Source organism: Mesoplodon densirostris, chromosome 1 (genome assembly GCF_025265405.1).
Source record: "Mesoplodon densirostris isolate mMesDen1 chromosome 1, mMesDen1 primary haplotype, whole genome shotgun sequence".
Lineage (NCBI taxonomy): Eukaryota > Metazoa > Chordata > Mammalia > Artiodactyla > Ziphiidae > Mesoplodon > Mesoplodon densirostris.
Window position 1 is genome coordinate 181515817 of NC_082661.1, and position 26397 is coordinate 181542213.

Genomic DNA, 26397 nt, shown 5'->3' on the forward strand with positions numbered 1-26397 from the left:
AGTCTTTGTTAATTAGGGATCTGGATTTTAAATACAACTTACTTTCTAATAGGCAGGCATATACAATTGACCTTTCAACTACAGCCACAGCCATTATGTTTTGAGTTCAGAAGCTTTTTCTATGCATTCTGGTAAGTATGAAATATGACATAAGTAAAACTCACAAGTAAATTGTGAGATATTCAGGTAAACATGTTCTGAGATCTGTCTTTGGAATGAGATATAAAAGGGAGCAATAAGTTTTGTGCTATCTATTTCTGTGCCCTTTATCTGTCTTCTCAGGTATGACTAGACAATTTCTGGTATTTTATTCCCATATGTGATAGGATAATTTTTATATGTGTGAGATGTTTCAAATTAATTGCAAATTTTTAACTTGAGTTGATGTTCATTCATTCATTAATAAACATTTGTCTAATACCTTTCATGTGCCCTCATGGAGCTTACATTCCATTGAAGAAGACAGAAAACAGACATGGTAAATAACTAATATAAAGTATATTAGTGATAAATAGTAGTAAGAAGAAAATAAAGCAGGGCAAGAAGTATGGCATGTTGAGAGTGAAATTGTTGGATGAATTTTTAGATAGAGTGGCTAGAGGAGGTCTTACTGAAAAGTTGATTTTTGAGTAAAGACTCAAAAGATGTGAGAGAGTGAGCCAGTCATGGATCCAGAAGAGTGTTCCAGCAATGAGATGGCCTAGGGTAGGGATGGGATATGCCTAGATTTTTAGAGAACCAGCAAGGAGGTCCGTGTTGCTGAATCACAGTGAACAAGGAGAGTAGTAAGGATGAGGTCAGAAAGATATATATGATGGTTTGAGCAAAGCAGTGACATGATGACTTGCTAGAAGTGATAAGATGCCAAATTCTAGATAAATGAGGGTAAAGGTGATAGAATTTGCTGACAGACTAGATGTGAGATTTGAGAGAAAGAGAAGTAAAGACTGACAACAAGGTTTTTGGTTTGGACAACTGGAAGAACTGCTACTGAACTGGTGAAGACTGGTAGTAGTGGTTTGGGGGGTATTATCAGGAGCTCAGGTTTTGATATGCTATGTTTGAGAAGCATATTAGAGAGCCAACTGACTTTTATGTCAGGTATTTTGGCTCTCTTTTACCTGGTGCATTTTGAAATGCTCACCTGCCTCTCTATGAAGCAGTTCTTAATTTACTTATGCATGCTTTTCCTTACACTTCCTATAGTAATTCTGATTCATTCCACCATTTTATTTTAGCATATTATTATTTAACAATTTCCAGAGAGCAGAGGACTTCAGAATGTGTGCTTATTTTTACTTTGTATTTGTATTTCCTTCTAGCTCTTAGTTCAGTTCCACTGTATAAATACTTCTTGAAATCAGTATCTAAGAATACTCAAAATTTAACAAGATTATTAACCTAAGTTATTTCTGTTTTCCTCAATCAGATTGTTGGTCAAGGTAGGGAGCACTAACTTAACTTTCTGAAAAGCATGACAAATATGGGATATCTTACATGCATTTGCTCAAGGTCTTGCTTCCTGTTGGTGAATGTAATTAGAATTCAGATATTTTTCAGAACAGCCTGAGATACACAGTAATAAGCATGGAATGACACACTTACATGTAAGTGCTAAAAACTGTCATCAACAGCTAGGCCAGAACACTTGGAAGAATAGTTCATAGGCAAATCTAGTTAGCCTAATTGGGAACACAATTAAAGAACATTTCCATTCTAGAATGAGTATACCTTAGCTTTTTGCAGTTGTGATTTCCTTTTCCAAAATTCAAAATTTTATCTCATGGAAAAGTAAATTATCTTAAGGCAATAACCCTCAAAGTTTTCTCATGTCTTTAAAGTGGTGATAGGTATTATTAATTCATTGATCATTCTGTGCCAGCTCCTATACAAGGCCCAGGGAATGAATGAATTAAGACATCATTTTGGCCCCAATAGGAACTCTTAATTCAGTGAGAGACACAGATGTATCAATGAATAAATATAGCAAATGATAATGGTTTAATAAGTCCTAGATTAGTGCTGTGTAAGTACTATTGGAACACATGAGTGTGTCCATGGATGACAGAACATGAGAATCCAAATTGTCTTGAAGGATGAAGGGACATATAGCAGGAGATATGAGGGGAGGCAGGGACATAGCTCATACAAAGGCACCTGTAGAACCTCAAGTGATTCTGTGTGGCTGGAGAAAAGTGTGCCTGTGAGAGAAGTGGTAGAATATAAGGCTAGAGAGAGAAGCTGGAGTCCAGATCATGCCTGTCTGTAATAAACAATATGAGAGTTATTGTGTGTGAATTAACAGTCACTTGAAAATTTTAAATTGGGGAGTGAGGATCATATTTGAAGTTTAGAGAGACCCCTCTGATTGTGTTACTGACAAAATATTGTATTAGTCAAAAAGTTGTCTTTAATATTTCTCCAATTTGTTCTGTCCGCCGTGTATTCACAAGCACTTCCTCTGTTTTCTCCCTAATCATTTTCCCACTAGACTACTACTAGTAATGAGGACGAGAACAAAGGGTACTTACTGGAGAAATATTTAATGGGGAGAATAACAGATCTCATCTAATGGTTGGGATGAGGGAAAGGAAGGGTCAAGGATATTCCTTAAGTTTATTGTTAGTCAGCTGGATATTGGGGCCCTTAAGTCTGAGAATGTTGGAGGAGAAACATATTTGGGAGTGTGTGTAAGAAAAGCAATGGGTTCAACTTTGGGCATGTATATTTTGAGATCCAACTTGAGTTATGCTCCTGGAGCTCAGTAGAGAGGTCACTACCTGTCAATTTAAATTCAGTATTGTCATTTAAGAAGACAGGGGAGAAATATTTAAGGAGGGAATATGGCCAATACTTTGCTGTATAGAGAGAGGTCAAGTAAGAAAATGCTGGAAAAATGTTTCACATTAAATTAGGTAACCTCATTAATACCCTGTGAGGTAGGAATTATTATCCCCATTTTGTAGCTGAAGTAAGGTTAATTATTACAATCAAAAGCTCCTGCTAGGGGCCTCCCTGGTGGCGCAGTGGTTGAGAGTCCGCCTGCCGATGCAGGGGACACGGGTTCGTGCCCCGATCCCGGAGGATCCCACATGCCGCGGAGCGGCTGGGCCCGCGAGCCATGGCCGCGGGGCCTGTGTGTCCGGAGCCTGTGCTCCGCAACGGGAGAGGCCACAGCAGTGAGAGGCCCGCGTACAGCAAAAAAAAAAAAAAAAAAAAGCTCCTGCTATTGGAGTGTTTTTGTGTTGGAATTGTAACCCCAAAGTTCATGCTATTTTCATTATGAGACAGACTTCCTGCCTTGGAGCTGCTCAGCGTTTGCCTCATTTCACCCTTAGCTTTAAAGTCACACCTTGTAGCAGGTTTTTCAAGCCTGTTGAATTAAACTTAAAAGCCAAAAAGTTTTTTTGCTCTCGGAAAAGCAACCATTAAGCTATCACTACTAAGATGCTATGTTTAGAGTTGTTATTTTATCAAAGGTAGATTAAAATAGTGAAGATGATACTTATTAATTTTACTCTTTCTTCATGTATCATTCACTTATATTTTGGGGCAAACTAAATGACCTTATCAATCACACTTTAATTTAGTGTTATAATTTTGGCCTGAGGTTATCCTATCAGTCTTATTCTGAAACTCAGTTAAGAAATAAGTTTCTAATCTGTGTTGTATTAGGTGTGACAGTTATTTGTCAGGAAGGTTTGCCTGAAATGTGTATTTTCTTTTGGGCTACTACGTAACTGTAGGGTTTTAGGAAAGTCCTTAGACACACTTTGTGAGAGATAATGAAGCTACTGACAATAACAAAAAAAATAGCGTTGGGTAGAAAGAGTGATAAGACAGGAGCCAATCCTGGACCTTATTCATAGCTGGGCCATTAAATGAGAAAGAATAGAGAGTGCTTTCATGTAGGAAGCATTCTAGCTATTTAATAAATGTTGGCTTTCTTAAAAACAATTACCAGTACCACTTTTTATTAATTAAAAAAAATAATAACACTTTTTGTATCTCCTCATGGGATTCTTTGTGAAAGAATGACTGGAAACAAGTTAAACAGGATAAGCCACTCCATGAACGTAAGGGATTATTAACTGGGAAGTTGTGTCAACATCCCTGAGCTTGGATCCCATTTATACTAAATGATGCTATTTGCTTTCTTAGATGCAACAGAATATTTGGAAAATGGAGATTTATTTCTGACAAGTGAGTCACAGAAACTTAAATAAGGAATTGTAAGGATAATGATATTTATTGATCCTTGACTAGATGTTAAAATCCAACTTAACTCCCATAGGTGTTAATTAATCTATATGGGAAATGTTTTCTGATTTATGGATATTTGAATTTTGTTAGATTAAGTGATGAAGTATACACACAAATGGAAGGAAAGCATGTAGTATAGCAATTAGATCTTACTGAAGTAGCTCATTATTTTTATGTTTTTCTGCTTATTATTTTTCCTTTAATCATGACACATGACTCCAGATAGAATTTATTTTTTAGGTATAAATTCAAGGCAAATAATAGATGAATATATAGTATTGTATTTGTTTCAGATGGATAGAAAATGAAATGAATATAGTGTGTTTCTGAACTTTACATATATATTTTCTTAACTGACACAGTAGTCTGCATTAGAATTAAGTAATATTGCTTTCCTAGGAGGTTTCTTTGGAGGTATTAATATTCATTTTGGTGTATTACAACTACTTAAGGCATGCATTAATGGCCCAGAGTACATGCTTTGGGGATATCTTGATACAATTATTATATGGTTTCTTAGTTTTCTATTTGAATTTGAAGAATTCTTTTATTTTCTCCTTTATTGAATTTGTCCTACTAACATGAAATAGAAAATGGGAAATAAGTATAGAAAAGCAGTGAAGATCTCTCTCTGCTGCTTAACAATGTTTTGATTGCAAAATCTTGCATTTTTTAAATCATTTTTTTCCCTCAGAACCTTCTTTTTATCTTTGTAGTCTACTCTTGTTTCACCATCCTATATCCCTCAGCTCAGTTAAGGCTAAGTATTCAACTTCCTAATTTATTTTGGAGAAAAACATTTAAATTAGCAGGTGTTTGTACTATTTTGTTTTCTGATAGAACATGAAACTGCCCACTGACCAGTGATGCAGTTAGCAAGCAACATCTTGGCAGAGAGAAGATTGGGGATAGAAGTCAACCAAGAATGGAATCCAAATAGCAAAGTATCCATTAGGCTTTTCTCTGCATGTCTTCTTAGTCTTAAGAAAACAAAACTACTCTTTATGAGCTCCCTTCCCTCCACTACCAGAGAAGTGGGTTTATCAGCTCCAGAAACTTCATTTTTCATTTAAACACCTAGAAGAGAAACTCAGTAATTTGCATGTAGTTCTGCTTTGTTGAGCAGAGTATCTGCTGAGCTATTCTACTTGGTCAGGGATGTAGCTTAGTAAGGAAGTTTTCTCTGATTTTTTGAAATGTGGGTTTGTTCAAGGGTATATGGAATCAATTGCTGTGAAAATCCTTTAGCTTTGCCCTTTCTGATGGCCAAGCTATCGGAGCTTTCCTTTTTTATTTTTCAAACATTTAGATTTTTTTCTTTTTTAAACAGAAGCCCTTAAGTTGGTAGAAGATACTTGCAAATGGACTGCATATCCAATTTTTTCATCCTTCCCTAAATATCATGGGAAATGTAACGTGACAGGTCTATAGCTTATTTATACCAGTGAATATTTGCTTGGCTTTATTAACACTTTTGTTTTGTCTGATTTTGTATAAACTTTAAAAACTGAAGTATAACATACATACATAAAAATGTACAGCTTATACACATACAGGTCAATGAATTTTCCAAGCCAAACACACCACCTCCAAGGTAACAGGCACCCAGATGAAGAAACAGAAAATTACCAAAATTCAAAAGATCCCTTATGCCCATTTCCAGTTTCTAATCGCCCCTCAAGAATAAACACTATTCTGATTTCTAAAACTATAGATTAGTTTTGCCTGAGTTTGAACTTTATATAGATGGAATCAAGTAATATGTACTCTTCTGTGTCTGGTGTTTTTCATTCCATATTTCGTATTGTAGCATGTAACTGCATTTTGTTCATTCTCATTACTTTGGGTTGTGCCTAATTTGGGGCTCTATGAAGAGTGTTTCTATGAAGACTTTTATATGTATTTTAATGAACATATGAAAATATTTCTGTAAGTGTGTATCTTCTCCCAGGAGTGGAATAGAGCTGGCTCATATACATTCATAAACATATACATATGTTTAGCTTCGGTAGGCACTGTCAGTTTTCCAAAGCAGTTATATCAATGGCTTCACTAACATTTGATGTACAGATAGGTATAATTTAATTTTACTCTTTAGCTTTCTGTGGCATTATCATGTACAAGTTTGTCTAGACTCTCCAGATTATGTATATTTTCCACACATTTTTGATTTCTTGGAATAATCATATCCCAAGTTTCTTATCCTTTCTGAGCATAACTTTCTCTTACTTATTTCTTATTCATTTGTCTATTTGTTTCTTCAAAAAAATGATTAAGCTCCTAATATGTGCCATGTACTACTAGATAATGGATAAAACATAAATAAGTTATAGTGCTTTCATTCAAGGGAAGTATAATGAAGTGAGGGAGACAGCAATATGAATATATATATATATATATATATATATTTAACATCTTTATTCTTTTTTTTTTTCTACATCTTACTGGAGCATAATTGCTTTACAATGGTGTGTTAGTTTCTGCTTTATAACAAAGTGAATCAGCTATACATATACATATGTTCCCATATCTCTTCCCTCTTGAGTCTCCCTCCCTCCCACCCTCGCTATCCCACCCCTCTAGGTGGTCACAAAGCACCTAGCTGATCTCCCTGTGCTATGTGGCTGCTTCCCACTAGCTATCTATTTTACATTTGGTAGTGTATACATGTCCATGCCACTCTCTCACTTTGTCACAGCTTACCCTTCCCCCTCCACATATCCTCAAGTCCATTCTCTACATCTGTGTCTTTATTCCTGTCCTGCCCCTATGTTCTTCAGAACCTTTTTTTTAATATTCCATATATATGTGTTAGCATACAGTATTTGTTTTTCTCTTTCTGACTTACTTCACTCTGTATGACAGTCTCTAGGTCCATCCACCTCACTACAAAAACTCAATTTCATTTCTTTTTATGGCTGAGTAATATTCCATTGTATATATGTGCCACATCTTCTTTATCCATTCCTCTGTCCATGGACACTTAGGTTGCTTCCATGTCCTGGCTATGAACAGTGGGTAGACAGCTACTTCTGTCCTCCCTACATCTCGTAAAAAAGTTAATTACCCCCAAATCCTGCATGAAGTAGCAGACAGCCTTTATTTTCAGAAAGGAACGAGCTAAAAATATAGTAGTGCTGCCATTTGTTAACCTCATGTAACATTATCTGAAGGTAGCAGAGTCTTGTGAATAAGTCATGTGATTTGCAATCAGAAAACTTAGGTTTACATCTCAGTTCTTTTATCAGCCTTTTAATCTCCTTAGACTAAATACTCATTTAGTTAAAATGGGGCTAATAACACCAGCCTTACTGCCTTAAAGGGTGTTGTGATGATCAGTGAGATACTATCCAGAAGCACTTTATAAATTATAAGTCATTATACAACACAAGTCCTCACATCCTTGTGTAGTAGCAAATAAGAGAAATCCTTCCCATGCAGGAAGGGGTATAACATAGCTGTTAGGATCATGGCTTAGCAGTTGCACTGACTTGGGTTACAATGCAAGAAATGCCACCATTTAGCTTTGTCAGTTGGCTCATGAACTCTAGATAGATAACTCAGTCTCTCTAGATATCAGTTTTCTCATCTTTAAAAAGGAGAATAATATGTATCATGAGTTTTTATAAGGATTACATGAGATATTGTATGTGGAATGCCTAAGTTATTGTTAAGTTCCCTTGAATTAGTTTTCTTTAAAATAAACTTTTAATTTATATTAATAATTTTAGATTTCCAGAAAAGTTGCAATGATAGTACAGAAATTTCCCATCTACTTTTCTTCTGATTTCCTTCATCGTTAATGTCTTACATTAGCCACAATGAACAAACATTGATGCATTACTATTAACTAAACTCGGCTTTTTTTGGAATTCATCAGTTTTCCCATTCATGTCTTTTTTCTCTTCCAGGATCTGATCCAGGTTTCTATGCTGCATTTAGTTGTCATGTCTCCTCAATTTCCTCTGGTCTGTAACAGTTTATCAGTCAGTCTCTTTGTTTTTTGTGACCTTAACAGTCTTGAGGAATACAGTCCAGGTATCATGTAGGATTTTCCCCAATCTGTTTTTGTTTGTTGTTTTTCTCATGATTAGACTGAGACTGTGAGCTTTTGGAGAGAATTCCAGACAGATGAAGTACTCCTCTTGTCACAACATATCAAGGAGCACCCGATATCCATATGACATCACTGATGATGTTAACATTCATCTCTTGGTTAAGGGAGTACTTGCCAGGGTTTTTCACTGTATATTGAGCTAGTTTTAACCAGTTGTCACTTATATAGGACTTTCTCTTTCCTCTCCTCCCACTGTTTGAAATGCTTTTCATTTATATTTATTGCAAATGTCATCTCTGAGGAAATACCTTCTCTGCCCACCCAAGCTAAAGAGCTTCTCTTCTCAAGTCAGTCAGTGTGTTTTCTCGATAGCATTTTTCATTACCTGAAATTGTCTTGTGTATTTGTTTTACCTAGTTTATCCGTTTGTCTTTAGGCCCCCTCCCCCTCAAACAAGAACATAAGCTTCAGGAGAACAAGGTCCTTGCAGGATTGTTCACTTCTGTGCACTTGACATCTAAGCACAAGGGCTAGCATATACTAAATGCTCAATAACTATTTGTTTGAATAAATGTCAAAGAAAGAAAAATCCAGGATTAACTTATTAGCTAGTATTTCTGAAAATGAGTGGAAGATAGCTGAATGGTGGGAAGTTTAATTTAGTATTCTTAACTTAATTGGTTTAGTTTTAACAAAAAGGTTAAATGCAATCATCACCATCTATGCAAATAAGTAATCAGCATCCTTGTAATTCAAGCTGTCTTATAATTCACTTCATAATGTGAAAGCCTAAGTATTTTTCTGACTTATAAGTATATGACTGACAAATGTAAGAGGTACTCAGTTATGACACATCTGTACCATTGTGACCTTTATTTGCTATGGCTTAGCTTTCCTATCACAGAAATTTTAACAGAATCAGGAGGAGTATAGAAATAATTTATGCCCTTTATTTTAACTTATCGTTATAAATTCCTTGTGTCTATTATTTTTTTCATTTATATTGGCAGAAAAATGGAGCTTCTTGGCATAAATCTTTCTTCCATAACCTCTCTTTTTATTTCTTTCCTCAGGACCTAAAATCTCCAAATCAGAGGGATGAAATTGCAGGTGCCCGGGCCTCATTGAAGGAGAACTCCCCCATATTGCATTCAATTTGTTCAGCTTGTTTGGAACATTCTGATGTCACTTCCCTCAAAGCCAGCAAGGACACAGTTTGTGAAGAAATTCAGAATGCCCTCAATGTAATTTCAAATGCTTCACAAGGCATCCAGAATGTGTTAGTCCCACCAGAACCTCAGGCAGCAACCCTGGGAAGTGCCCTTGATGAGCTTGAGGTAAGTTGAGAGAAAATTAAAATGTGATTTGATGTACCAATATAAAGATTAATAGATGTGTGTTCTCAGATCCTTGGGTTGGAGTTCAGAGTATGAGTAAATAAAAATTCAGTGATCTAATCAGTCTCTATCATTGTGTTTTCCAAAGAATTGAATAGCAGGACAGTATTCTATCAGTAGACTTCTGATTCCTTTACATCTCTGCCAAGGAAGCCAATGCATTTAAATTGGAATTGTTAATTACATTGAAATGATGACTTTATTTTACATAGATCAATTTATGAAATGTAGGATTTATTCATTCCACAAATACTTATTATTGGCACAGTTCTTTATGCTTGGGATATAATTGAGTGCTGCTCTCTTGAACTCCTCACATTTTAGTTTGGACTAGGGTGGCTAGTGAATATTAAGGCTAAATTTTGTAAGTAGAGCCAACTGGATTTGACAGAATGGTTGTGGGGTGTAAGTGAAAGGGAAGAGTCATGGCAGGTGTTGCAGGTTAGCTCCTCTAGAAGCACACACTGGACAGAATTTGGGATACAAGGTGTTATTAGGAATCAACATGTGTGAAGGGAGAGGAAGGGAGTAGAACTGAGCAGAGGAAGGAGTCTACCTGTGATCCAGACCCACAAAACCACCAGTGAGCAGGGAGCTCTGGAGAGAGTGTTAACCTCAAGAAATAGCCAGCCCTCTTTCAATCACTGGAAGCAGGTCACCCTAACCTGGGAAGGGTCTTACCTCCAGGCAGGGGGGCTGGGAATAAGCCCTCTGCAGCTGCTGCAGACGCTGAGGGGACTGACAGCTGGGGGGCCATCTGCTGCCCTCACCCTCCACAGGTAGGCAACAAATCCTACCTGGAAGGAGGATATGGGCAGTAAACCTTTTGTCTACCACAAATAATTACAAGGTGTTTTTGTTTTTGTTGTTGTTGTTGTTTGTTTTTTGGCTTGGGCAACTGGATGGATTAAGTTTTTATCAACTATGATGGGGAAGACTGTGGGTGAAGCCATTTTTGAGAGGAAGATCAGCAACTCAATTTTCAACATGTTGAGTTGAGAGATTTGTTAGACATTCCAGTATGATGTCAAAGATCATTGGTTATCCAAGTCAGATAAGTACTTGCTTAATGGAAGACAACACGGTGTAATGTTTAAAGATAAGGGATCAGGAGCCCAGATGCCTGAGTTCCTATCCCAGGTCTGGCGGATACTGCCTATGTGACCTTAAGAAAGCTATTTTATTGAACTCTCAGTTTTCTCACCTATAAATTGAGGATAATAATAGGACCTATTTCTTAGTGTTGTCTGCATCAGTGAATTAATAATACATGTAAAAATGCTCATAGCAGTGACTGGCACATAGTAAGTGCTCAATAAATCTTAGCTTTCATTACTAGTTGTGGAGGTGACTATTTGGCAGAAGATTCTTCCATAATCAAGAAATCAACACAATTAAAATTACTAAAGTTTTACTGATAACTTAAAAAAATAAACACATAACCTATAATTCCTATATGTTCTTAACATTATTACTGTCACAATAAACTTATTAGATATCTAATTCATTTAAGTTTAGAATAGCCTTTCCATATGCTTTTCCTTTAGTTACATGTCTTAAACAGGTTTCTTCACTTCTAACCTAAATTATTAAATTCCTAATTTTTGGCATCAATGAAAAAATCTGTTAACTTCCTAATTATTAGTATGTATGTGAAAATTTTAGGACCTACTTGTCTAAATAAGGTAGAAAATTAGTGATGATTCTTTAATAATACCCCATCATGTAAATGTTTGCCTTGTGTAATGAGTACTCAGTAAACTTATCTATTAGATGAGTGTTCTGTCTTCACAATAAGATTGAAAACACCCTGTGGGCAAGATTATGTTTCTAACTAATTTTATACCAGTGATACTAACAGAACATTAGGTCCCCCATACATTAATATGTAACATTTCTTGATAGCTAAACACTTAACATAAATTTATCACTTAATTATTACAGTGTCCATATAAGATATGTTTTTTTCTTGTTTGTCTTACAGAAAATAAAACTGAGACTTATGTATGTTTTTTAACTTGCTCAAGTCAGAAGGCTAGTGAGTGGTAGTAACCAGGATGTGAATCTAGTATGTCTGACTCTAGAAGATATTTCCAACTTCTGTATTATACTGAATTCTTACAGGTAGAGCTTAATGTGGTTGATCAAAATTCAACAAAACTTGTTCTACGATTTTTAGTTTATTGGAACTATCAGAGAAATTATATATGTAACCCAGTCCAAAAGATGGCATAACTTTTTAGTGAAAAATTATTTTTTGGGTACCTGGGTTATTTAAGTAGAAGTAGTCTGTGTATGAGGAGTGACTAGTATTGTGAGGTGAAATTTGCAAGAGTGGACTGATGGGATTGTGTATCACATTTTTCATAGTACTAAACAGAATTGTATCAGGTGATGCATAAGAGGTCCAGTTTATCCCAGACACCTTTTTCTATATTCTTAGGATTATAGAAGAAGATAGAATATTTTGAAGTTGTCTTCCTTCAGGGACTTCTGTTTTCTCACTTTAGTTGAAAGTGGCTGCTGCGGACAAGAAATGGCAGTGGTTGGAGAGGAGGAGAAAGTGTGTGTGTGTGTGTGTGTGTGTGTGTGTGTGTCTGCGTGTGTGTGTATGGGTGTAGTTTTGATGGGAGTAGGCATAGGCATAGTGATAGAGTCTTCCCTTTTGTAAGATAAGTTGCTGACTCCCTTCTTCTTATCAAGGCAGGAGGGAGTTTCAAAGATATTACCTAGAAATCCTAATACTGTCTCAACAACTTTTGAAATTCAGTTCCAGTCAAAGTTAGGGATAGAAAGCTGGTACAAAATGCCTGAATTTTATACACATTTTTATATCCAAGTTACAATAGCTTCTGAGGTTGTCTGAACTAGATAAAGCAGGATTTATTGAGCATTTAGCCTTTTTAAATGATTTTGTAAATTAAATGGTTGCACTTTACTTACAGGAAGCTTATTGGTAAAGGATCCAAAATAACCTTTGCTCTATCTTGCTTCTGCAAATATAATACTATGAAATAAATTGATGTAGTAAATACTCTGTTGGGAGTAAGTCTCATTAAATGTTATAGTGTAGAAATGTATCAGAGCACTTACTCAACAACTACCAAGCTGAAGCGTCATTAAATCTTTCATTCTGGTCCATGTTTGGTTGTTGAAATGAAACCTGAGATTTATTGTTGAAGAAAATAGAAGTTGAATTAGAACACTGTATGGGCTAAATCAATTTCTTTATTGGAAAAGCTAATGTGAATTTTAGAGTGTTCTTTCGCATTTGTGACTGAATGAGAGTTGAGAAGTGTCCCAACTATGGATTAACAGAATTATGAAAATATCTTTAGGTGAGAAACTTTGCCAGTGAAAGTTGCTTTGAAACTCCAAGTCTACTAAGGTATATTTGCTCTTGTGTGGAAGGAAAACACAGCTTTTATAATCATAGTCCACAGAATTATCCAGATCCTCTTGTGATAATGATGATAATAACAAAGGAGTTTTGTAGTATTTTGTCATTTTCAAAGAGCTGTCATGTTTATTTTCTTATCTTCTTTTTATATATTCATTTATGGTCATCATTCATATATTCCTTTATTCAGTGTTGCATCCCCAACACTTAGAACAATGCTCTATACATAGTAAATGCTAGGTAAATATTGATGAATGAATGAAGGAAGGAAAGAACAAATATAGGAATGGTGCCTATGGTTTTGCAATAATGGAGTGAAGAGCATTTTCCCTATACACCTGTTTTTTCTCCTTTTTCCAACTTGTAGTGTACGTACTGGAGGTTTGTATTCTACTTTATCTAACTTTTAACTGGGATGCAAATTTAAAGTGAGGGAAACCACAAGGAAAATATCTGAGTGATATGCCACTCAGATACCTTTCTGTGATAAGGGAGCACAAAGAGGAAAAAACAAATCTTTTCTCAGTGGCTATCTAGCCTTAGTTTAGGTTCCCTGTAACTGCCAAGCTATGCTGCCTTTTACTAAGAGTAATAGTTCTGAGGTATGCAGTCCTTATATTCTTCTGTTTTCACCTGAAGGAGAAAACAGGACCTCTATTAATCAAATTAGCATTTAGGAGGTAAAGGAAAATAGGCATCAGTGATATCTAGAAGCAATTTAATATGAAAAAATGGTTTGGTTTTTAGAAATATAGTGAACTAGAAAAACTAAAAATAATGGATAAATATTTTTAACTACATGGATAATCTGACAAGAGAATTAGGGAAATTTGTTGGGGCTAGCCAGGTACAAAGAGCACAAATCCAAACTAGCAAGCCAGCACTAGCATTGTGCTATGCAATATGGGGAATTTGTTTTTCATTATTGCCTGTAGCTTGGATTTTGGAAGAACATGAACTGAGGACAAAAGACAAAGCTTGTCAGCTGGAAAGTCGCATGAGACAAAGCTTGTCAGCTGGAAAGTCGCATGAGACCCTTACACAAATCTGAGAATCCTTTTATTTGACCACCTCATTGGATAAACAAGAAAAACACTAGCCTTTACATCAGGAGATAGTAGGAAAACTTGGCTGGCTTAAATTGGCCATGGGTAGGTCAGAAAAATATACAAAACATCTTGGAAAATTTCTAACTGTAAGTCTGTTCTTATCTGGACTTTGGGTCAAAAGTTATATTATCTCTGTAGCCTCTAAGACTTTAACTGAAAATTTAAAATTGTCCTGTCTTGGCAATATCTCCAAGTAACTGCCAGAAGTATACTCAAATTCTGTCTGCACCATACACTAAGCCCACAAAAACTTCTCATACCAGTCCAAGGACAATAAGTTCTCACAAGACACACAAATAAGCAAACCACCATGAATGAAATTTTGTAGAAAGAGCAAACTGCAGAATCAGATCTGCAAACACTGCAGATGTTGAAACAGTAAGACATTAGATGTAAATTAGTATGCTTAATATATATTATTTCCTCATCTACTCAGTAAAGTAGGAGGAGTATGATGAAGGAAGAAAAGACTATCAAAATTGACCAGGCAGAACTATCTAAAATGAAAAACATAATTGTGAAAAATTCAATGGTTAGGCAAAACAGGAGGTTAGATAGCAAATTAATGATCTGAAAGATGTGTTTGAAGAAGTTACTTGCAATGCACCACAGAGACACAAAATAAGATTTTTTTTTAAAAGCAGTTAAGATACATGGAGGATGGTGTGACGAGTTCTAATATATTCTGATATAAGATACAGAAGAAGAAAAGCATAAAAAAATACTAAGAATTTCCTGGAACTAATGGAAGATAGCAATCTCCATAGCTAAAAAATCTAATAATTCCCAAGCAAGATATATAGAAAGAAATCCACATCTACTCATATTGTAATGAAACTGAAGAACAACAAAGGCAAAAAGAATATTCTAAAAAGAAAATAGGGATAGCTTTATTCTCAGCAAGATGGCAGAATAGGAGGCTCCCGACTCTTCCGTCTATCCATAAACACACTGAATAAACAACTACACATGTATCAGTTGCCTCTGAAATCCAGAAACGAGTTGAGCAATTCCTCCATGTTGGTCAACTAAGAAAATGCCCACCTCAAAACAGTTAGGAAAAACTGAGATACACTCTCACCATAAACTCCATTCTTAACACAGCATCATACAGTTGAGAGGGATCCCCCATCTCCCAGCTTCTCCTTGAGGAGAAAAGGTTTTGATACATATCTAACACTCCAACTTTTATGGCTGCTACCAGAAGGACTGTCTACTAGCTTGCCTATCTTTGGCAGCTGACAGGGCCCTATATTTGCTAGTCCCTTGGGACCATAGAGAACAAAGAGGTAGTTTTCAAGCAATTCCTATAGCTTTTCCCCCTGGCTCAGTTCAGAATGAGCAGGCAATAAAGCCCAGCTTCCAGCTTCTTCTTGGAAGGGGTTAGAATGCACATTTACATAATAAATTTTCCAGTTGCTGACCAGGGTCTGACTTCTAACTCAGCTGTCTTTGGGAGCTGATGGGACAGGTAATCACTAGTCTCCTAGGTATTTGAACCTGTGTGTGGGCACTTCCCATGGCTTTTCCTCTGACTAGCTCCAGTTAAGTAACCGAGTCACCATCTTCTTCTTGGAAGGAGTTGGACTACACATCTAGTACAGTAGACTTTTCTGACTACTGCCTGAAGATCTTGCTTCTCACTCGCCTGCCTCTGGGAGCTGATGGAGCCATGCATTCTCTAGTTTCCTGGAGTCTACACAGAACAAAGTGACAGTTTTGAATGAGTGGAGCCTCTTCCTACAACTCCTTTCCCAGGCTTTCTCCAGCAGTAAAACCCAGCTACTAGTTTCTCCCTGGAAAGGGTTATGCTGCACATCTAGTGTCACAGCTTTTCAAGTTAGACCAGCAACAACATTTGAGAAGCATCTGGAGTAACTGGATGGGCTGATTATTGGGGTTCATCACCCACTTGAGGTGAGTCTCTCAACTGGGAGAGGTGGCTATTTTATCTAACGCACAGAAAAACACACAGAGAGTCAATTAAAAAACAGGGAAATATGTTCCAAATAAAAGAACAAACTAACTCTCCAGAAGTGGACCCTAATAAAATAGAGATATGTGATTTACCCAACAGATAATTCAAAATAATGAACAAGAAGGTGCTCATTGAGGTCAGGAGAGCAATTTATGAACAAAGTAAGAATTTTAACAAAAACAAAATGTTAAAAAAAATCATAGAGCTGAATAATACATTTGAATTGGAAAAAAATCAATAAATGGAGTTTAGCTCAGACTAGATCAAACAGAGGAAGGAAAGGATCAGTAAACTCAAAGACAAGTCAGTGGAAATCATACAGTCAGAGGAGCAAAAAGAAAAAAAAAGAAAAAGAGTGAAATCAGCTTAAGAAACTTATGTATATGTGTATCATCATGTGGATATGTATGCATTATTAGAGTTCCAGAAGAAGAGAAAAGAAAGGAGCAGAAATCTTATTCAAAGAAATAATGTTTGGAAATTTTCCAAACCAAAGAAGAAAATAGACTTCATCCAGGAAGTCTAAAAAATACCAAAAAAAAAAAAGTGGAGAGACCCACGCCAAGACACATTATAATCAAATTGTCAAACTTAATGACTAAGAGAAATTTGAAAGCAGCAAGAGAAAAATGACTTGCTATGTACAAGGGGACCCTCCCTTCCCCCATAAGATTATCAACGTATTTTTCAGCAGAAACTATGCAGGCCAGTGAGGAATATGGTGATATATTCAAAGTGCTGAAAGAAAAAATCTACCAACCAACAATACAGTGCCTGGCAAACTTGTCATTCAAAAATGAAGGGAAGGTAAAGACTTTCTCAGACAATCAAAATCTGAAGGAGTTCATCACCCATATTCCTACCTTACAAGAAATGCTAAAGGGAGTTCTTTAAGTTAAGATGACACAACAGTATGTGAGAATAAAAAGTATGGAACTCATTGGGAAAGGTATTACTATAGACAAAACAGAATACTTTATTACTATAATGGTGGTTAAATCAATTTAATTCTTGTATCAAAGTTAAAAGACAAAATATTAAAAATAACTAAAATTAAATTATGTTAATGGATACACAATATAAAAAGATGTACATTATAACATCAATTGCATATAATGTGATAGTAGAGTAAAAGTGTAGAGTTTTTGTGTGCAATCAAAATTAAGCTCTTATCAGCTTAAAATAGACTATTATAACTATAAGATGCGTTATGTAAACTGTATGGTAATCATAAAGAAAAAAACTGTAGTAGATACACGAAAGATAAAAAGAAAGGAATGAAAATATACCACTACCCCCCAAAAATCTTCAAATCGCAAAGGAAGAAAGCAAAAGGAAGAAAGGAAGAAAGTACCAAACAATCAGAAAACAATTAATAAACTGGCTATAGTAAGAGCTTACCTATCAATAATTACTTTAAATGTAAATGGATTAAATTCTTCAATTGAAAGACATAGAGTGGCTGAATAGATTTAAAAAAAACAATATCTGACTATAAGCTATCTATAAGAAATTCACTTTGGATTCAAGAACACATATATGCTGTAAGTGAAGAGATGAAAAAAAGATATTCCATGACAATGTTAACCAGAATAAAACAGGAGGAGCTATACTTATACCAGACAAACTAGAGTTAAGTCAAAAACTGTCTCTAGAGACAAAGAGGGTTGTTATATGATGATAAAAGGGTCAATTCAAAAAGAAGATATAATAATTATAAATATGTTTGTACCCAGCATCAGAGTACCTGAATATATAAAGCAAATATTCACAGATTTTAAAGGAGAAATTGACAGCAATACAATAACAGTAGGAGACTTCAATACCCTACTTTTAATAATAGATAGTACATTCTGACTGAAAAGCTATGAAGAAACAGTGGACATGAACAACACTGTAGACCAAGTGAACCTAATAGACATGTACAACACTTTTCACCTAACAACGAAAGAATGCTATACACAAAATAAGTCTTAATAAATACACAAAGCAGTCTTATTAAATATAAGAAGATAGAAATCCAAGTATCTTCTCCAACTTCAGCGGTATGAAACTAGAAATCAATAATAGCAAGAAAACAGGAAAACTTACAATATGAGAAAACTAAACAATACACTCTTTTGAACAACCATTGGGTCAAAGAGGAAATCAAAAGGAAATTTTAAAAAGTGTCATGTGGCAAATGAAGATAAAAAGATTAAATACCCAAACTTATGGAATACAGCAAAAGCAGTACTAAGAGGGAAGTTTATAGTGATAAATGCCTACACTAAGAAAAAAGAAAGATCTCAAATAAACCAACTTTATACCTCAAGAAGCTGTAAAAAGGAGAACAAACTTTGCCCCAAATTAGCCAAATGAAGAAAATAACCAAGGTCAGAACAGAAATAAATGAAACAGAGACAAGAAAAACAATAGGAAAAAAATGTCAATGAAACTACAAGATCAATGAAACTAAGAAAAGAGAAAGAAAATTGACAAACCTTTAGCTAGACTAAGAAAAAGAGAAGACTCAAATAAATAAAATCAAAGAAATGAAAGAGGAGACATTACAACTGATAATGCAGAAATAACAAGAATCATAAGAAGCTGCTATGAACAATTACATGCCAACAAATGAGAGGACCTAGAAGAAATGGATAAATTTCCAGAAGTGTAAAATCTCTGAAGATTGAATCAAGAATAGAAAATCTGAACAGACCAATAACAAGTAAGGAGATTGAAGCAGTAATCAAAAACCTCTAAACTAAGGAAAGTCCATCACCAGATGGGTTCACAGATGAATTTATACCAATCATTCTTAATCTTCCCCCAAATAGAACACTTTTTGGAAGAGAGAACATTTACCAAATCATTTTATGAGGCCAGTATCACCCTAATAGCAAAGCAGAGAAAAACACCATAAGAAAAGAAACTGTTAGCCAATGTCTCTAATAAACATAGATGCAAAAATCTTCAATAAAATACTAGCAAACTGAATTCAACAGTACATTAAAAGAATTATATACCATGACCAAGGGAGATTTATCCCTGGAATACAAGGATGGTACTCATATGCAAATCAATCAGTGTGATGACCACATTAACAGAATGAAAGATAAAAACCACATGATCATGTCAATAGATGTAGAAAAGGCATTTGACAAAGTTCAACATCCATTCAGGATAAAAAAAAAAAAAAACCCCAGCAAATTATGTAGAGAAGGAACTCACCTCAACACAATAAATCCCATGTATGGAAAGCCCACAGCTAACGTTGTAATTACTGGGTGGGGGGGAACTGAAGGCTTTTCCTCTAATTTCTGGTATAAAGCAAGGATGCCTACTCCTGCCACTTCTATTCAACATAGTACTGGTAGTCCTAAACAGAGTAATGAGACAATAAAAATGTAAAGGCATCAAAATTGGAAAGGAAGAAGTAATTATATCTGTTTGCAGATCATATGATCATATATGTAGAAAACCATAAAGAATCAACAACAAAATCCTGTTAGAAACAATAACTGAATTCAGTAAAAGTGCAGGATACAAAATCAACATACAAAAGCAGTTGCATTTCTATGCATTAATAATGAACTATCCAAAGAAAGAAATTAAGAAAACAATCCAATTTACAATAGCAACAAAAATTTGAACACTTATGATTAAACTTAAGCAAAGAGCTTAAAAACTTGTACATTCTAAACTATGAAACATTAGTGAAGGCAACTAAAGAAGACTCAGAAATTGGTAGACATCCTGTGTTCATGGATTAGAATGTTCAATATGTTAAAATGCCTATACTATCCAAAATGATCTACAGATCCAGTACAAACCTAATGAAAAATCCAGTGGCATTCTTTACTTAAATAGAAAAAGAATCCTAAAATTCATATAGAACCACAAAGACTCAAAATAGTCCAAGTAATCTTCAGAAAGGAGAACAAAGCTGGAGGCATCACATTTCCTGACTCAAAATGTATTATAGAGCTACAGTAATTAACACAGTATGATACTAGCATAAAAACAGGTATATAGACCAATGGAACAGAACACAGAGCCCAGAAATAAATTAAAACATTTACAGTCCACTAATCTTTAACAGCGTATTAAGAATACACAGTGGGGAAAAAAGTCTCTTCAGTGAATGATGCTGAGAAAAGTGAATATCCACATGCAGACATGAGTAATGTCTGACAGTTGATTTCTCAGATATAGATGCTGTAAGACAGTGGAATTATCCTCCTTTTAATCCTGAGAGAACATAACTGTTAACCTTGAATTCAGTAAACAATGCATCTATCTTCTAAGAACAAAGATAAAGATACTTTTATACAACCCCAAACTTGTAGAGTTTACTGAACAATTTCACTGAAAAAATTGCTAAAGAAAAAAATGTGCAAATGTAAGAATTTGTAAGAAAAATAAATGGTAAATATATGGGTTTACTACTGCTCAAATATTAATTGTTATAAAGGATTAATAACGGTGTATAGTTTGTGTAATTAAAAATACAGAATTAATGTGCCTGAAAACAGGAGCATATAATTAAGGAAGAGTGGATTAAGAGTTAAATCTTCTATGATCTCGGTATTTTGGGGAGGGGAAAGGCAAAGGTATTGACTTACTTTAGACATTAATTTAAATAAGCATGTCAAAACATCTAAAGTAACTACTAAAAATGTATAGCAATAGACGGTATAATCTGAAAACATGGAGAAGAGAAATATGGGATGAGAAAATAAGAAACTCATTCAATCCAAAAGAAGAAATTAATGGAGGGGGAAAATAAACAGAAAAAAAGGGACAAATAGACAATAGGACACATGATGGTAAAATTAATTCAAATATTTCAGTAACCATAGTAAATGTACAAGAAAACATAAAACTCTTAAAAGCACAAATACTCAGAGCTTAGAATAGAAAACAAACTCCAGCTATATGCTGTTTATAAGAAGCTCACCTAAAACATAAAAACAGGGGACATCTGAAAGTCCAAGGATGAAAAAAAATACATCCAACAAATCCTAACCAAAGAAAGCTGGTGTAGCTATATTAATATTGGTCAAAATAAATTGCTAATGATGATTACTATCTAGCAATATAAGGTTACATTCACCAGGAGGTTGTAACACATACTTTTCAAAAACCCAAAAAAACCCAAAGAAAATGAACAAATATTGACCATTTACTAAGCCATGGTTTTCAAAGAACTAGTACCTTACAGTCCACCTAGAAATATATTTAGATAAATAAATGAAATTACCCCACTGTTTGGAGTCATTTTTGAAAAGCACACCTGTGTTACTCTCTCATCAAAGAATAAATTATAATTGAAAGTAAAAGTAGTTATAACTGAGAAATAATGAAAATAATAAAATTTGAGGGATACAGCTAATTAATAATAGCTAACATGCAGCTAATTAGAGGGAAATTTATCACCAAAATACTTACATTATAAAAGAAAACCTGATGAGAACTATAAAACATTGATAAAAAAAACAAGATGATTCAAAGAAATGGAAAGATATCCAATGCTTTCAGATTGGAAAAATTAATATTCTTAAAATGGCCATACTACTGGAAGCAATCTAGAAATTTAATGTGAACCCTATCAAATTACCCATGACATTTTTCACAGAACTAGAACAAATAATCCTAAAATTTATATGGAACAACAAAAGATTCAGAATTTTCAAAGCAATCCTGAGGATAAAGAACAAAGCTAGAGGCATAACCCTCCCAGACTTCAGACAATACTACAAAGCTATAGTAATCAAGACAGCATGGTATTGGCATAAAAACAGACATATGGATCAATGGAACAGAAGACAGAGCCGAGAAATAAACCCATGCACCTATGGTGAATTAGTCTTCAACAAAGGTGGCAAGAATATATAATGGAGAAAAGACAGTCTCTTCAGCAAGTAATGTTGGGAAAGCTGGGTAGCCACATGTAAAAGAATGAAATTAGAACACTCTCTCACACCATACACAAAAGTAAACTCAAAATTGATTAAAGACTTAAATATAAGACATAACACCATAAAATTCCTAGAAGAGAACTTAGGCAAAATATTCTCAGGCATAAATCATACCAATGTTTTCTCGCATCAGTCACTCAAGGAAAAGGAAATAAAAGCAAAAATAAACAAATGGAACTACAACAAACTTAAAAGCTGTTGCACAGCCAAGGAAACCATAAACAAATGAAAAGATAGCCTATGGACTTGGAGCAAATACTCACAAATGATGCGACTGACAAGGGCTTAATTTCCAGAATATGTGAACAGCTCATACAACTCAATATTGAAAAAAAAAATAAACCAGTCAAACGTGGACAGAAGACGTAATAGACATTTCTCCAAAGAAGACATACAGATGGCCAACAGCACATGGAAAGATGCTCAACATTGCTAATTATTAGAGAAATGCAAATCAAAACTACAGTGAGGTATCATCTCACGCTGTTCAAATTGGGCATCATCAAAAAGCCTACAAACAAATAAAAGCTGGAGAGGGTGTGGAGAAAAGGGAACCCTCCAAAACTGTTGGTGAGAATGTAAATTGGTATAACCACTGTGGAGAATAGTATGGAGGTTCCTCATAAACAAAAATAGAACTACCATATGATCCAGCAATCCCACTCCTGGGCATATATCCAGAGAAAACCATAACTCAAAAAAGTAATGCACCCTAATGTTCATTGCAGCACTATTTACAATAGCCGAGACATGGAAGCAACCTATGTGTCCACTGACAGAGGAATGGATAAAGATGTGGTACACATATACAATGGAATAATACTCAGCCATAAAAAAGAATGAAATAATGCCATTTGCAGCAACATGGATAGACCTAGAGATTATCATACTAAGTGAAGTAAGTCAGACTAAGAAACACAGTTATCATATGATATCATGTAATAAAAATTGATACAAATGAACTTATTTATAAAACAGAAACTGATTCACTGACATGGAAAACAATCTTATGGTTACCAAAAGGGGAAAGGAGGGGGAAGGATAACAGTATGTAATATGGTCTCCATGGGACCATAACCATGGAGAATATTACTAAATATTCGAAATACTGCAATACTATAAATATATGAAGAAATTTATACTCATAAAAATGAAAATTTGGTTGAAATTTAGAAAAATTACTCGCAAAACATGATTTACCAGAACTGACTCAAGAACAGGTAATGTGAATTGAAGAATTGAATTAGTAGTCAACAGTTTTTACTCAAAGCAAACACTGGGTTCAGATATGTTTACAAGGAGTACTAAAAATCCTTTTGGGTATATGTAAATGTAACTTCCTAAGAATGACAAAAGAAGTATCAGCTTTTCAATTCACTAAATGAAGGTGGTGGAACCAATACTAACAGTACATGGGTTAGACAAAAAAGGAAATTCACATGCCAATCTAAGGATGCAAAAATCTTAAAATGTAAGCAAACTGTTAAGCAATACAGAACTCATTAAAATGAAGTTGGATTTATTCTGGGAATGTGATGTTAGTTTAACATTAGAACATCTACAGATGTCATTTACCCCAGAGAAAAACTATATTTTAATCTCAGAGGATACAGAAAACATTAGAAAAATTCAGTATAATTTATTTAAAACTTCTATCAAGCTAGAAACAGAAGTGAATTTTCTTAACTTAATAAAGGGTTTCTATAAAATTCTACAGTAAACTTTATACTTACATTTGAATTATTAAAACTATTCTTCTTAAAATTAGGAATGCAACCATAATGAATGAAAATGAATAAATTATAGCAATGCATATTAACATGAGTGAATACTAAATCATAAAGCTTTACCGAAAAAGAGCAAGCCATGTAAGAATCCATGCAAAATATTTAATTTATATAAAGGTTGAGACATGCAAACTAAACCATACATATATATATTTAGTGGTACAGATATATATATATGATAAGCTATAAAGAGAAGGAAGAGAATAATTAATGCAAAATGTAAAAGTGGAGTGGGTGGACAGAGAGGGTGCATAGCCACATCAGGAGCTTTAAAGCTACTGGGCATATTCTTTTTCTTAAGCTGGATTGTTTCATTGTTGTTTTATTATTTATTATTATTTTCATTCACTCATATTCTTGTGTATGAAGTAGTTATTAAAATTTAATAAAATATATTAAAATAAGATGATAAATATGAGAATATGTTATGTTATAATGTACACATTTAATTTTTTATGTATATACATATATGTAATTATTTTTATTTAATTTTATTTTTTAATTTTTTAATAGCTTTTTGCTGGAGTATAATTGCTTCACAATACTGTGTTAGTTTCTGTTGTACAACAGAATGAATCAGCCATATGCATACATATATCCCCACATGCCCTCCCTCTTGAGCCTCCCTCCCACCCTCACTATCCACATCTCTAGGTCATTGCAAAGCACAGAGCTAATCTCCCTGTGCTATGCTGCTACTTCCCTCTAGGTATCTATTTTACATTTAGTAGTGTATATATGTCAATGCTACTCTCACTTTGCCCCAGCTTCCCCTCCCCCACTCGTGCCCTCAAGTCCATTATCTATGTCTACGTCTTTATTCCTGCCCTGCCACTAGATTCATCAGTACCATTTCTTTTTTTTTAGATTTTATATATATATATATATATATATATATATATATATATATATATGTTAGCATACGGTATTTGTTTTTCTCTTTCTGACTTACTTCACTCAGTATGACAGACTCTAGGTCCATCCACCTCACTACAAATAACTCAATTTTGTATCTTTTTATGGCTGAGTAATATTGCATTGTATATATGTGCCACAACTTCTTTATCCATTCATCTGTCAATGAACATTTAGGTTGCTTCCATGTCCTGGCTATTGTAAATAGTGCTGCAATGAACATTGGGGTACATGTGCCTTTTTGAATTATGGTTTTCTCAGGGTATATGCCCAGTACTGGGATTGCTGGTTCATACGGCAGTTCTATTTTTAGTTTTTTAAGGAGCCTTCATACTGTTTTCCATAGTGGTTGTATCAATTTATATTCCCACAACACTGCAGGAGGGTTCCCTTTTCACCACACCCTTTCCTGCATTTATTGTTTCTAGATTTTTTGATAATGGCCATTCTGACCAGCGTGAGGTGATGCCTCATTGTAGTTTTGATTTGCATTTCTCTAATAATTAGTGATGTTGAACATCTTTTCATGTGCCTCTTGGCCATCTGTATGTCTTCTTTGGTGAAATGTCTATGTAGATCTTCTGCCCAATTTTAATTGGATTGTTTGTCTTTTTGATATTGAGCTCCATGAGCTGTTTATACATTTTGGAGATTAATCCTTTGTCCATTGTTTCATTTGCAAATATTTCCCAGAAATATTTTCTGAGGGTTGTCTCTTCGTCTTGTTTATGGTTTCCTTTGCTGTGCAAAAGCTTTTAAGTTTAATTAGGTCCCATTTGGTTTTTTTTTTTTTAATTTTCATTACTCTAGAAGGCGGGTCAAAAAAGATCTTGCTGTATTTTATATCAGAGTGTTTTTCCTACGTTTTCGTCTAAGAGTTTTATAGTGTCTGGTCTTATATTTAGGTCTTTAATCAATTTCGAGTTTATTTTTGTGTATGGTGTTAGGTAGTGTTCTAGTTTCATTCTTTTACATGTAGCTGTCCAGTTTTCCCAGCACCACTTATTGAAGAGGCTGTCTTTTCTCCATTATATGTCCTTGCCTCTTTTGTTGTAAATTAGGTGACCATATGTGCGTAGGTCTATCTCTGGGCTTTCTATCCTGTACCATTGATCTTTATTTCTGTTTTTGTACCAGTACCATACTGTCTTGATTGCTATAGCTTTTTAGTATAGGTTTAAGTCAGGGAGCCTGATTCCACCAGCTCCATTTTTCTTTATTAAGATTGCTTTGGCTATTTGGGGCATTTGTGTTTCCATATGAATTGTAAAATTTTTTGTTCTAATTCTGTAAAGAATGCCATGGGTAGTTTGATAGGGATTGCACTGAATCTGTAGATTGCTTTGGGTACTATAGTCATTTTCACAATGTTGATTCTTCCAATCCAAGAACATGGTATATTTCTCCATCTGTTTATGTCATCTTTGATTTCTTTCATCAGTGTTTTATAGTTTTCTGAGTACAAACTTTTCACCTCCTTAGGTAGGTTTATTCCTAGGTATTTTATTCTTTTTGTTGCAGTGGCAAA

The 26397-nt window shown here is 34.6% G+C and overlaps 1 protein-coding gene across 1 annotated transcript in view; it reads left to right on the forward strand.

The window, feature by feature from the left end:
* CTNNA3 (catenin alpha 3) overlaps window positions 1-26397 on the forward strand; it is a 1652440-nt gene that overhangs the window by 343203 nt on the left and 1282840 nt on the right. Inside the window, exon 5 of the mRNA XM_060092416.1 lies at window positions 9394-9657. Within this exon, the coding sequence (XP_059948399.1) occupies window positions 9394-9657 (264 nt within the window). The remainder of the gene's footprint in view (window positions 1-9393; window positions 9658-26397) is intronic.